Source organism: Artemia sp. Qi Xiang Cuo, chromosome 20 (assembly GCF_049724085.1).
Source record: "Artemia sp. Qi Xiang Cuo chromosome 20, ASM4972408v1, whole genome shotgun sequence".
Taxonomy (NCBI): Eukaryota; Metazoa; Arthropoda; class Branchiopoda; order Anostraca; family Artemiidae; genus Artemia; species Artemia sp. Qi Xiang Cuo.
In genome coordinates this window covers 34358698-34372799 of record NC_142813.1, presented here as the reverse complement: position 1 = coordinate 34372799, position 14102 = coordinate 34358698, and the positions used below count along the sequence as shown (strand labels likewise).

Here is a 14102-nt window from a genome sequence, read left to right as displayed (position 1 = left end):
CTATGTGTAAGTAAACTTGAAATTTTATTTAACGTATTGTGACCCTCTTTCATTTTTTTGTTTTTGAAGTTTTCTGAAAAGACTCTTTTATAAGATACATTTTTGACCTGTTTCCTATTTCCTAAGTACGCTTCGACATTTCTGTAATTTGTTCCCAGTTCCTGAGTTAAAGATTATTTATTGTAAGATTATCCAACCACATATTGTATATGAGTCTGCCCTTTGGGCTAATAGCTTTTATACTAATTATAAAAAAATACACACAGTTCAGAATAAAGCGCTTCACCTCTTGGACTTTGTACTAATTTTAGGGATAAACTAATTGCCACTTAAAATTTTTGCATGTTGACCATTTGCGGGATTACTAGTTATTAACACTTGTATACCAATCCTTGAATGGTGTTCCACAAGCCTATCCTTTAGATATATTTTCTGCTGATTCTAATTATTATTCTTTTCATACTAGGAATACGGATAAACTAGTATTTGAGAAGAGATATACAGCGATGTCAGCTCATGTGTTTTGTCTTGAGTGTAACTCTCTGTAACAGGCTACCCGGGCAGCCTTTAGGGTTCTGAATCCGTTCCTTCACTTATATCATGGATCAAAAAGTTTCACCTTAGTCAAGATGCAGGATGAGAACGGGTTTCTTGTGAAGATCATAGTCTAGTTTTTTTTTTCTAGTTTTTTTTTTATTTTTATTAGTTGTCTTCATTTTTACGGTGTTAATGATGCGATTAAATTAATTTTTTTTTTGTGTGAATTGATGAAAATGAAGAAAATGATTTCATAAACCATATTGGTCTGCCCTTACAAAAAAACAAGAGAGAAGAAATCGGAAAATGGGTTTATAAAGCCAATGAAAATACTGAAAGCAACAAAAATAGATATTTCGAGAAGACAACTGCTTCCCTTCTTCAGCTATTTTGGAGGAAGAACCCCCCCCCACCCCACAAAAAAAGCTAGTTCATATATTCTGAGGGAAAATGGGATCGATTTAGACCCAAAAAAATGTAAAATAAATAAAAAGACAAAAAAAAACAACAACTTGGATATCAAAATGAAACAAAGCCCAAATTGGAAAAATTAAAAAGCTATCAACGCGGAATAAAACAACTGCAAATAAATGTAAAAATTCAAAGAAATAAACCCAAATAAAAAAAAAGGTTAGCTACTCTCCCAAAAACTAATGATTAACAAAGTTCTCAATATAAACACCATTTTTACTTTTATTTTCTTTTGTTTTTTTTGTGAAAATGAAGAAATCCAGATCATTAGTATTCGTACTTCAAAGTGGCATTTAATTTACGATTGCAATGAAAAAAATAATAACTTAGTTGGACACAGTTATACCATATAGTATAAATAAAGCTATAGGCTCTGACAGCAATAGGATCGACAATCATTTTGAGTATGGCAATCAAAACGTCAGCTGGATATTTTCTCTGTAGAGCCTGCTGTCTAATCTTTCTAGTGTATCCTATCACTTTTCAAGGCATTTATATCTTAGCTCTTTAATGTCACAGAATATGTATCTCAAGATAAAAGTATGTAGAAAAATACATATTATATTTCATAGGCTATTTGAATTATTTGTAAAAACTAGACTAATTAGGATTCCAGGTTTTGTCAATATTGACAGAGAACGCCGTAAATAGGTAATGTGGTAATGTGGCAATGTGGTAGGTAATGTGAGACGTAGAGAACGCGGTAAACACAAGTCCATAAGCTTTGTCAAGCACTCAATGATCAGCTCAAAAACGTGTAGCCTTTAAGTCTATGCGTCTTTAAAATGGTTTTGAAATTTGCAACTTTTTTGGTTATTTTGCGAATAACAGTTAGCTATATTAATCATAAATTTACGCTATATATTAACTCACCATTGACGTTAACTGTTGGAGAGGAAGGCATATTCCCATGTCGTCAACAGATACTTCAAGAAACATTGGATCAACTTCTTCAACACGTTTCTGAGACATCATTCGATCGATGAATAGATCTGCAGAGAAGTTTGAATCTCTTCCAAGATCAGAGCGCTGTTCTTTCCAATATTCATAAGCATTCTTGTAATTTAGCCAGACAAGGATTGCTTTGTCAACTGCCTCAGGCTGGAGATAGATTAAAGGACGAATCAAGGATAAAAGAAGAACTTCCTCACCAGATCCTTCATTTTCTCCAACTTGATTTTCAAGAGCGTTTCGGAAACCTATAAATAAATAAAGAAAACTGAGATAAAGAATTAAAAAGAATAAAAAACAGAGACTCAGCCCAAAGCCAAAACCAAAACGAAATTAAGCAAATTACTCGCAAAACAATAAAAATAATTAATGCTCCGAAAACACCGCATAACTTGAGACTAGACAAGAATATCAATATAATAAAACGGCATTAATAAGGTCGACAGCTAACGGTCGGAACTTTAAAGAGACTATTTAATGACTGTTAGATGATTTTATGATATTGGATGACGCTATATACAGTATTAGATTACAGCACAATGATTGTTTTGACAATCAGATTACTATACAGACCAAAAATGACGCTTAACAATAATGAAATCGTAAAGAGAACCGCAAAACATTTGTTCTTCTTTAATTACATTAACGATTTTACAGCATTGATTGGTGTCGCAATTCGGGGCGTCAAGAGCAGACAATTTTTCACATTAACTCTCAAACTATAGATCCTCGATTTTCATCTATTTTTGTTTAGAGACGAGCTTGGCCAAGGCCAAGGCAATAATATACACCAGTTCGAAATTGATTGCGAATTTCTAAGGATTCTAACGCACCAATACTGACAGTGACAGGAAATTTACGATTTTTTTTTGCAATTGCTAATGTGTTAAAAATGAATGAAGAATGTCCCTGAAATGTTTTATAGAATATACTAATTCAAACTGACTGAAAAAAATTATATTGAAATAAATTATTATTGCTACATACCTAAATTAATGTTGGTCGTTTTTGGTACTGATTTGTATATACATCTTAAAAAAGTCTTGTTAAAAATCTTAATAGAAATCTTAATAAATCTTGAAATAAAAAAGGTATTCGGCGTTATTTCCCACTTCATTTTACTGGCTAGCCTTGAATATTGTGGAAGTAGAGGTCGAATAAGAGATATACTGAAGTCATACCTAAAAAACAGGTCTCAACTTGTTAGTGAAGGTGATATTGCTTCTGCAGAAATGCCCCAGTCAAATGCTACGGGTTTAAACCAGAACTATATTCTAGCTCCTCTTATTTACGATACTAACATTTCTAGAGCTCCGAAGGGTTTAGGATAAGCATAAATTATTCTACAAATGTATATATTCTGAACAGTTAGTGTTATAAAATAGGTTTAGATCTTAAAATTTATTTATTTGGCAGTTTGGCAATATAGCCTTAATTAGAAGCAAAATAACTAGTTATTATTTCATTTTCAGTATCTATTGATAGAATAATTTTAACTAATCAAATTATTTAGCCAATGGGCGGTCAAACAAAATTTTTATTTGTATTAGTTATTATTTTGTTTGTAGTTAAATTTTTTTTTGAAATTGTAAACTGAGGTTAAGATTCTATTAAGTGTTTGGTACCTAGATCCAATAAGCTTTAACATAACGTTGAAATATCTGGCTTCTAAAAGGCTCAAATAAAGACAAACGAAAAAGAAAATGAAAAACTGAATATTTCATTCGCAAAATTGTTTTTAACGTCAAAATAACACTGATTTGGCTTTTCATGTTAGATAAGACTGTTTTAGTAGAAAGAAACAGAGCGAGAGAGAGAGAGAGAGAGAGAGAGAGAGAGAGAGAGAGAGAGAGAGAGAGAGAGAGAGAGAGAGAGAGAGAGAGAGAGAGAGAGAGAGAGAGAGAGAGAGAGAGAGAGAGAGAGAGAGAGAGAGAGAGAGAGGGAGAAAGAGAGAGAGAGAGAAAGAGAGAGAGAGAGAGAGGGGGCTAAATTAAGTAGAAGTAATGGTTTGAAATATCAAAAGGAAAAAAAAACTAATTAAGAAACAGCAAATATTAAACAGTTTGGCGTAACAAAATGTAAGTAAGCAGCGACTCGGCCCAATAGTAACTACAACTCTAAAAAACGGAAACAACAGATACATAAAAAAATGGCTTTTTATTCTGATTCCAAATATATAAGGTTCATTAAATTTAATTGTCACCCATCAAAAACTCCGAGCCTGAGAAAATGTGCCTGATTTTTTACAAAAGGGGTAATTACCCCCAAAAATTCAAGTGATCTTGGCATGGTTCCTGGCATGGTTTATCTTTTCCTGGCATGGTTTGAAAAACAAAGTAAGCAGTAACATTAAAATTTAAAACGAACAGGAATTATTCTTTATATCAGGGGGGCTGCCCCTTCCCCAACCCTCACTCTTTACGCTAAAATTTGATTTTTTTTTGTCCTGATTCTTTAGGAAAGACTACTCAAACACAAGGTCCGTTGATTTTTAATTGGAAGTATTTTTAAAGAGCTTTAAGACTTTAGAGCAAAGAGCGAGGGTTGTGGAAGGGGCAGCCCCTCATATACTTTTTTAAATTTAATAAACAATAAATTTGACCCAAATACAGATGAATAATAAAAAAAGTACTTGGCTTCCAGCTCACTTAATATACAAATATGCAGCCCAAATTATATATGCCCTATACATTTTGCTACGCATCGTTCTTGTTTCCACTTAATACCGGCAAATTCAATCAGAGCAGAATAAATCAAGAAAAAAACATGGAAATATATAATGTATATATATTTGTATATTGGGGGGGGGGGGTAAGTATAGTGGAAGCGGCTTCAAAATGTGTTAACTACAATTTTTCTGCATATTATAAAGTACAAATTGTTTTCTGAATATGTTTCCTTCTCGAGAGCCCCAATTGTGAAGTACCCTTTTTTAGACCTTGCAGTCACAGAATGGACCTGCAAATTGGCTATGAATGTTGCTTTGAGCAGTGGAAGTGGGCAAGTCCAACACTAGTTTTTGGCAGGAGTCAAAACTTTACACAGCAGCTGGATATCAAGATACCCAATGGACAAAAATCTCTTCGTTTCAACTGATATTTATTTTGATTCTTTCAAAATAAAAAATTATGCATACAAATATAAAGTACCTTCTTCTTTATGCATTGATAGAAAGGCAGACGATTAAATATCAAATTATAATCACAGATCAATCCTTCTCACGTCTAGAGAGGAAGATAAGCGAAGAGAGGAAAGAGGAAAGAGAGGAGAAAGGTTTCAAAAGGAAGAGAGAGAAGGATAAGCTTTCCTTGGCTTTCTGGAGGAGGAGGGAATACATGTGAATGTGAATACTTCTTAAATCCTTAGTTAATATGAAACAGGTTGCTTACCAACTTTAGTTCTAAAGAAAGCGGAAGGCATATATTCAGGTTCAGCTTCTTCAAACAGTATATTCTGTATAATTTGTCCAAGGCTTAGATTGAAATCCACTGAAGCGCTCATATATAGTTTTTTTAAACTCTCAATATGTTTCCCAGCAGCTTTCAGCTTAGATGCTCCAGACACATTTTCTACCCTATTTGAGATCTGTAGTTCCAGATGGTCAGTTTCTAGACGAACTGCTGAATTTGTGGCTGTGGTTGCAGTTAGTTGAATACCCTACAATATGAACTTAATTAAACAAGCCTAAATAGTGGGAAAAACATAAGGTCATTTACAGGAACACACCGGATTGAATAGTGATAAGCTCTATTGTAAAATTTGTGTGTAGGGAGAGCAGAAACATTTGTCTGAGCTATTTTTTGTTTATCCAATCCCCGCTAAACCACAAGGCAACTTGTAATTTGCCATTGCCGCAGGACCACCGCACCTGGAATCTAAATTCAGACGTTTCGTGGGAATTTGCTTAACCATAATCTCCTCAGACTCATGCCCACTAGGCATGCTATTCTTTGACGCCTTGCTTATTGTCTATTGTATCTTTCTGTTTCATTTACGAATGAATAATTTTAGTCTAAGTTAGCGAAAATTGATTTGGTCAGCCAAACTTGAAAACCAAATGCAAGATCATCTGGATATAGACTTACAACAGTAAGACTATGGTAATTCCAAAGATGTTAATTTATAGTTTCTTTGCTGAAACTTAGTCTACAACTCAGCCCTTTGGACTATGCAATATCTGTAGATTCACCTAATTATTTTTTCTGATCTTAATTAGCCGCAAGGCATGTACGCTGTCTGTCAAATCTATATACGTTATATATATATATATATATATATATATATATATATATATATATATATATATATATATATATATATATATATATATATAAATGTATATATATAGCGTACCAACCGTGTGAAGACCAGACTGCAGAAAAAGGGAAACTATAGGCATAGACGCATAGAAACTTGAAAAATCATTCTTATTATCGGCTTCTTTTACAGTTGGAAAACAAAAACATTAAAAAGTCTATATATAAATCACAGTTTTGATAATCATCGTTTTAGATCACATAATATTGAGAATCATCATTTCATTAATGAGCACTACAAAAGAGCACAACCACCGTTATTACAAAACATTAAAATTCTTCTTCTTCTAGAGATGTTGGTTCAGAGTTATTACAGCTTGTTCCCATGCAATCTCTGCAAGCAAGTGTGCAGGGCATGCCATTCTTACGGCAAGTGCATCTGGCTGTATCGCAGCCTGTTTTGCATTTGCAGCGGATAATTTGAAGAAGACTTTGTGGAACTGGTTTCTTCTCCGTCATTACTGGGATGTAACTATCAGCAGGAAGTCGCCATCCCCAGTTCTCCGGTCTCATCGCAGCAGCCTCGCTTTTTCATTCCATTACCTGCAAATACACCCGAAAAGAATGGAAAGCTAAGGGCGTGGGAGGCATCCGATCAGGGCAGACAAATGCGGAAGAGGAAGCGAGCTTGGCCAAGAACAGACGATGTCTCAATCCCCTCCTCCCTCCAACAATAACTTTTGTTTCAATATTGATTGACCTAAGCTATGGCTTAGCTTCCTACGGATGAATCAACATATCAAGTCTATCAAGCCTACTTACTCATAATAATGTGCCTGCCAAACTAGCTGATATAACATTCAGGTACTTTTGAAGATAGATGGCGATCCTGTTGTGTGCGCTGTGCAGCCTGCGTTTTCGAAACCTAACCGTACCTAGCTTTAATGGGCCGTATAGAATAGAATATTCAAGTTTCTATGCGTCTATGCTTAGTCTTTCTTTTTCTAAAGTCTAGTTTCCACAAGTTTTATTCTTATCAGATAACCAGGTTCCCGACGACTTGCGAAGCAAAATAGAGTGAGGTACTTCTCTGCTCCTTTAAGTTCGAGATTTTCCTGTATTGCTTTTCGCAGGCTGTTCGAAACATTTCAGGCGTCCATTGATCTAATCTTTCTGTAAAACTTCGGAAGAAAAGCTACTTCCTTTACTTTGGCAATGGAGTTATTAAAATATTATTTTTTTGTAGTTTAATATAAGTTAGAGAAGTGTTACAATAAAAGTGATATCATTTTCGGTTTCAGCGAGTTGATTTACACCAGAATCGAGTCTCCGAACGTACCGAAATAACGAAAAAAGGATTTTTCACCCCTTCACCCCTTTGAGCAGCTCCAGAAGGTTTTCCCGACGGGCAATTTTAGCGGATTTTGAATATGTTGTTTATCAATTTTTTCTGAACATGTTAGTGTAAAAAAAGCTTCCTAAATGTCAAAACTGAAGAAAACTATTTTTTCGCCCCTTCCACTCCCTTTAAGCATCCCCAGAAGGTTTTCCCGGCGGGCGATTTTAGCGGATTTTGGATGTTTTTCAGCGATTTCTTCTGAACATTTTGGTGTAAAAAAACCTTTTGTTGCAATTTTGGCCGGGTCGACCCTCTTTTCTCCGTACTTTTACTGGACTATTAGGTCACAGGCTTTCTGAAAAGAGAACAGAGCCAGCCACCACCCCCCTCCTGCCTACGTGCACCTTGAAGAAATTCATTAAAGCTAGTTGTAACTTTCTAATGATTCCTTATTGATAGCATTTAATCTTTTAATGGTAATAGGGATATATTTCTTAGGCACTAAAATACAAACATGCAAGTAGAGAACTTGATTGAATGGCCTTAATTGATAGAACTGGGGAACATACTTGTTTCATTTTATTTTTTGTTTGTAATAACTCTTATCGTTTACATGGAAAAATCTCTTGTATAAAGTTTTATATTATATTCTAAATACAAACAAGGTATCGAGATACACACGTGCAAGTAGAGAACTTTAATTGAATGACCTTAATTGATAGAACTTGGGAAAGTATTTGTTTCATTTAATTTTTGTTTATTATAGGTTTTATCATTTACATGGAAGAATCTCCTGTACAGAGTTTTATATTGTTTTCTACCTTATGCTCAGCAATCGTACTTATTAATAACGATTTAGTCTGCCGTGGAATGGTTTATTAGCAAAAAAATGGCTTTTCGGCAATTGTAATTGGAAAAGATTGGGCAAACATGTAAGGGAACTACAACAATCCAGGGATTGTTTGTTGTGATATCAAAAGAGGTAGCAGTTCTTCGCTTTTTGGATTTTTCTTCTACTAATATACTTAAGCGGAAAGATTTAGCATTATAAAGCTTGTTGCTAAATTTTGAACGTTCGACAAGTGTTCGATTTGATGAACCACCAAATTTGATATACTTTCTAAATTATCTCATTTCAATATAAGCCTCATTTCAATATATTACCTAATTTCAGTATATACATTTCAAATTGACTGTTTTGTTTAAGAGAGTAATTCCACGGTTCAATGCTAATTGCCTTGCAATAGATGTTGCTAAGTGATTCCTGATTTTATTTTCCTGATTCAGAGTGCTTCCTGATTTTCACACGAATTTCTCTGAGTCGCTCGAAACTATCTGAAATTCATCTTTCAAGGGTTCTCTCAGTAAACCTAGGGATCAGTATGTCCGGTTCCTAGGTATTCTTCGCGATGACATGCGAATCTCTCCTCCATGTATCACATTAGTCTAGTTAATACGAAGATATCCTGGAATCTTAGAATTCCTACGAAGCTCAAATACATTATTTCTATATTGATTCTAAAAATGTTGTTTCACTGTTTAATTCAATCTTATATCTCTTATTGTCCTGCTATGACAAGTTTTTCTTCATTTCGGATACCGCTCTCTAAGGTATAGGATGAAGTGAGGGGCCCATATCCTTGAAACAAATAGTTGTCCTAATAAGCTGTTACTTGATCTACAGACTCTTCATATTCTTTTGTGTGCGTATTTCATATTTCTTTAACTACACAGTGATATTCCTGCGGCCTTTAGACCTAGCCCATCTGTTGTCTTTAATCATTCTATATATCATGTTCAGAATTCGGGCAACAATCGAACTCCATTCATTCCATCAGTCGGATTCAGCTTCAATCCCCTGACTGCCACTCGTGCTGTCTGGAATACTCTGTCTGAGTCCGCTAAAAATTGTAACTCATTTGGTGCCATCACAAAGAGTAATTTTTTTCAAATTCCTTATTGCCCCTTGGAAAAAATGGAAATATACATCCGTGTTGTTTATTGCACGTGTCACTATGTTTTGGTTTGGCTTCGGGGAATAGTTATAGGTGGGTCGCTGTTCTTCAAATTCTATTTCTAGTGTGTGATTTTTTTTTTAATCTGCATGTTTATTTTTTTCTTTTCTTTCTTCCTGCATTCTCTGCCCTAGAGCCTTGAAGGGTACACATTTACTTTATTGTTTATATTTATTACTCAACTAATTTCTTAATAAATTTACCTATTTATTTATCTATTTTTTGGATAACGGTGAGAATACACTTAAAATATGATGCATTGAGGTGCTCCAAAAAATTTCCCAATTAGTTTGATGCTGAATTCAAACCAATGGCAAAGTACACAAACAATCCAATAGGCTTTAATGTGCTTTGTCATAGGTCTGATAGAAATTCGAATAGTTTGATACGGCATTGAAATTACTTCAGGACCTAGCTACCCAGGAGCAAATCTCAGAAGTATCAAAATATTTTGACAAAATCTAGAAAATTTGGAATCTAGATATATATTCTTAATATAAAGATTATGAAACATTTCGGTACCACTAAATAAAAGACAAATTAGTCCGTTCGATGGAAAAAGGTTTGACTTTCGTAATAAGTAAATGACTACCTTCATATGAATAGTCAGTGTATACAAGAGACGTTTCGATGACGAAAGATCCACCTCTTCTTCCCAAATAGGAACAAGCTTGTCACCACCAGACACTTTCTGTAAGACTTCATTTATCTCCTACAAGAAAGTATGAGCATTAGTTTTAATATCTCTTTACACAAAGTAAATTCAAAATACAGAAAAGTAAAGAATACAACCCTCCAGCGCTAGAGATTCCAGCGGTCTAAGAAAAGGTAAACTTGTGCTGCTTTTCGGCACTTCAAAGTGAAACTATTTGTTTATTTGGATATGAGCACTTTTTATATTAATTTTGTAATATATATTGTTGATTATTTTGGTTTTGCTTAAAATACGTTTTCTTTAATTTTCAACTTCAGCGGTTTATATTCCAAAAGGTATTATTTAACATGCTCTGTGAAGCTGATCATGTACGGTTGATCTGTTTCCTACTGTCTCATTTCATTCAAAATATATGTATTTTTTCTAATGCCTGTTCTCTTAACTCAGACAATATCAATTAATAAAGTAATAATAAAATAAACACAAATTCACGCTATAAGAATTTAAAAAGGAAAGTTATTATGCAAAAACTTCAAATTTTACCCTTAAAGACAACAAGGCGGCTTAGCATTTGCAATAGTTGCAATAGGGAAAACACACAAGCAAAAAAAGTCAAAATTTAAAAACAATGTGACTTTAGTAGAAAAACAACAACAACAAAATCTTAAAAACTCAAAAACAACAACAAAGAACTAAAATGACTTACAAAAAAGCCGAACAAAGTTGAATCATCTGTGAAGCACCGATATTGGCTCTGAATTTACAAATTTAAGGAATTTCAATTTTTCTTCTAATTTTAATTAAATAATTTTAATTAAACAGAAAATATTCTTGGCATTTCCTGAAGCAAAATTACCTGCAATGGAATTACTTTTGCAGCATAAAGAATGTAAAAATAATACACCTTTGGTACCCTTTACTCTAAGATCCAAGTCCTGCATCCCATTTAGAACTACATTACTCTTGGGTAACCCCCTTAGAAGTACCAGATTCAATTCTAGCAAAAAAAAAAAAAAAAATGCCAATAAAAAAAAAAAAAGAAAATGGCACCATTGCACTGTATAAAAAATTAGGAAAGATGTTTGAAATTCCACAAAGAATGAGCTGTTTCTTTCGAGAAAATAAGGATATCTTGTCGACTAAAACCACAAACTTGTCAATAAATTAAATATCCAACAGTTTTCTTGATGATTGTAAAAAAAGCCAAAGAATTATAATTTATCCCTTCTTATGTGCAATTTTTCACATTTAACTTATTTCCTGGTCAAATTGTATGGATAGTAGAGAATGGAGAAAGAGAAAAGTTAAATTTTTATTTCCTTTCACCTTCCCCTATTTCCCAACTGAAATGCCCGCGCTCGAGTTGATTCCAATGGAGCCACAAAGGAAGCACTAATAACTTTATATGCGGATTTTAAAGGTAAAACAAAAAACACACCTGCATGAAAATATATTTTATAATTATAACTTTATACGCGGATTTTTAAAGGTAAAACAAAAAACACACCCGCAGGAAAATATATTTCATAATTATAACTTTATACGCGGATTTTTAAAGGTAAAACAAAAAACACACCCGCAGGAAAATATATTTCATAATTATAATTTTATACGCGGATTTTTAAAGGTAAAACAAAAAACACACCCACAGGAAAATATATTTCATAATTATAACTTTATACGTGGATTTTTAAAGGTAAAACAAAAAACCCACCTGCATGAAAATATATTTTGTAATTATAACTTTATATGAGGATTTTTAAAGGTAAATAAAAAAACACACCTGCATGAAAACTTTTTGAACAAGTACTAAATGATTCAGAAGGTCAGTAGTCAAGCTATGCTCCAGGATTCCGATGTCAGCAGTGGCTTTAATATAGCCACCTTTTCGAAGAACCATCTTACTCTCTAGTGACTTATCAGAGGAAACGGCTTCCTGCAAGTATTCCGCCTCTCCATGTATAGACGGCAAAGATATACAAGCCGAGGGTGGAATTTGTCGTGATGATTCTAGTTTAGTATTAAAACTTAAGGAATGCTTATTTAAGTCCAGTGTGAATTTTGCTTTTGAACCAGTCACTCCAGAGCTGACAAGCGACTCCATTTGGTATTCAGCTTCCAAAGATGGTAAAAGTGCAGCCGATACCACAATTCGTTCGACGATTATAGAAAATTGGATTGCAAGTGGTTGGAAGAAGTCTGTTTCAGGGAGATAACGCAGAGTTGATCCAATTCGTTTTTCGGGGAATGGTGATGGTTTTTGGAAGTTAGGTACGTCATCAGATGTCGTTCTTGTAGAGCGGCTACTAATTCTGTTATTTCTGAATTCCTAAAAAATAAAATTAATATGTTGGCTTTATTCCTTAGTGACTAAATACAAGGCCACATTCCAAGTAATTATATAAAGGTAATAAACTATTATTGAAATATCGTTCAATTACCATTTCATCTTTAAGGAACGGGCATTTTGTCAACGAAAAAAATCTTCGTTTTCTATTGAAATAATTTTTTTTATTTCATTTGGGGCTTTCAAGCCCCCCCCCCCCCCGAAAAAGAGCAGATGTTATATCAAAGGCAGCGCAATAGTGCTGCTTAAGTAAAGAACGATGTTGGCACAATGTATTATTTATTTATTTTTTCTTTAGACCAGGGCACTTTGTATCGAAGGAGTTGTCGTAGAAACTTCAAAAAGGGCTCATTCGATCGGTAATTGGAGTGGCTTGGGCCCTTTTCAGTAGTCGAAAGTGATTGGAAGGCAACTAACACCCCTTCCATACCCACCATTTCCCCAAACACATCCAATCAAAATTTTGAGATAGCCATTTTGTTCAGCGTAGTTGAGTTCCAAATATAAATTATCTTTTGAGGAGGACACTCCCCCTACAGCCCTCAGGGCAAGGGTTGTAAGTTATGCCTTTGGGGCATATAAGGTTTTTATAGAAAGCTTTGTCGTAGAAACTTCAAAAAAGGCTCATTCGATTGGAAATTTAAAGGGCTAGTGCCCTTTTTTTATAGTTGACAGTGATTGGAGGGCAACTAAACCCCCTCTCACGCCCACCTTTTCCCCAAACACATCCCCAGAGTTTCCCCAAAGTTCTGGATATTAGGTCTTTGAGGATGACAACCCCCCATAGCCCTCAGGGGAAGGGTTGTAAGTTATGCCCTGGGGGCATATAAGCTATTTATAGCAAGCGTTGTCGTAGAAACTTCAGAAAGGGCTCATTTGGTTGGAAATTGAAATGGCTAGTGCCCTTTTTAATACTCGAAAGGGATTGGAAGGCAACTAACTTCCACGCCCACTATTTATCCAAACACATCCAATCAAAATTTTGAGATAGCCATTTTGTTCAAAGTAATTCAAAGGTCCGGAAATTATCTTTGGGGATGGCACTCCCCCCCCACAGCCCTCAGGGTAGGGGTTGTAAGCTATGCAATGGGGGCATAAAAGATTTTTATTAAAAGCTTTGTCGTAGAAACTTGAAAAAGGGCTAATTCGATTGGAAATTCAAAGGGCTAATGCCCTTTTTAATAGTCGAAAGTGATTTGAGGGCAATTAACCCTCCTCTCACCCCACATTTTCCCCGAACACATCCATTCAAAATTTTGAGATAGCCATTTTGCTCAGCAAAGTTGATTTCCAGATAGAAATTATCTTTTTGAGGAGGACACTCCTCCACAGCCCTCAGGGCAAGGGTTTTAAGTTATGCCATGGGGGCATATAAGGTTTTTATATGAAGCGTTGTCGTAGAAACTTCAAAAAAAGCTCGTTCGTTTGGAAATTCAAAAGGCTAGTGCCTTTTTTATTGTCGAAATTGATTTGAGGGCAACTAACCCCCCTCTCACGCCCACCCCAAACACATCCAATTAAAATTTTGAGA

At 34.6% G+C, this 14102-nt stretch overlaps 1 protein-coding gene across 1 annotated transcript in view; it reads right to left on the bottom strand.

The window, feature by feature from the left end:
- The window catches only part of tweek (transmembrane protein KIAA1109 homolog tweek), a 371152-nt gene that overhangs the window by 139681 nt on the left and 217369 nt on the right, over positions 1–14102 (bottom strand). Inside the window, exons 32-35 of the mRNA XM_089106227.1 lie at positions 12008–12553; positions 10162–10281; positions 5349–5616; positions 1882–2207 (exon numbers count right to left, since the gene is read on the bottom strand). Of these exons, the coding sequence (XP_088962353.1) occupies positions 1882–2207; positions 5349–5616; positions 10162–10281; positions 12008–12553 (1260 nt within the window). The remainder of the gene's footprint in view (positions 1–1881; positions 2208–5348; positions 5617–10161; positions 10282–12007; positions 12554–14102) is intronic.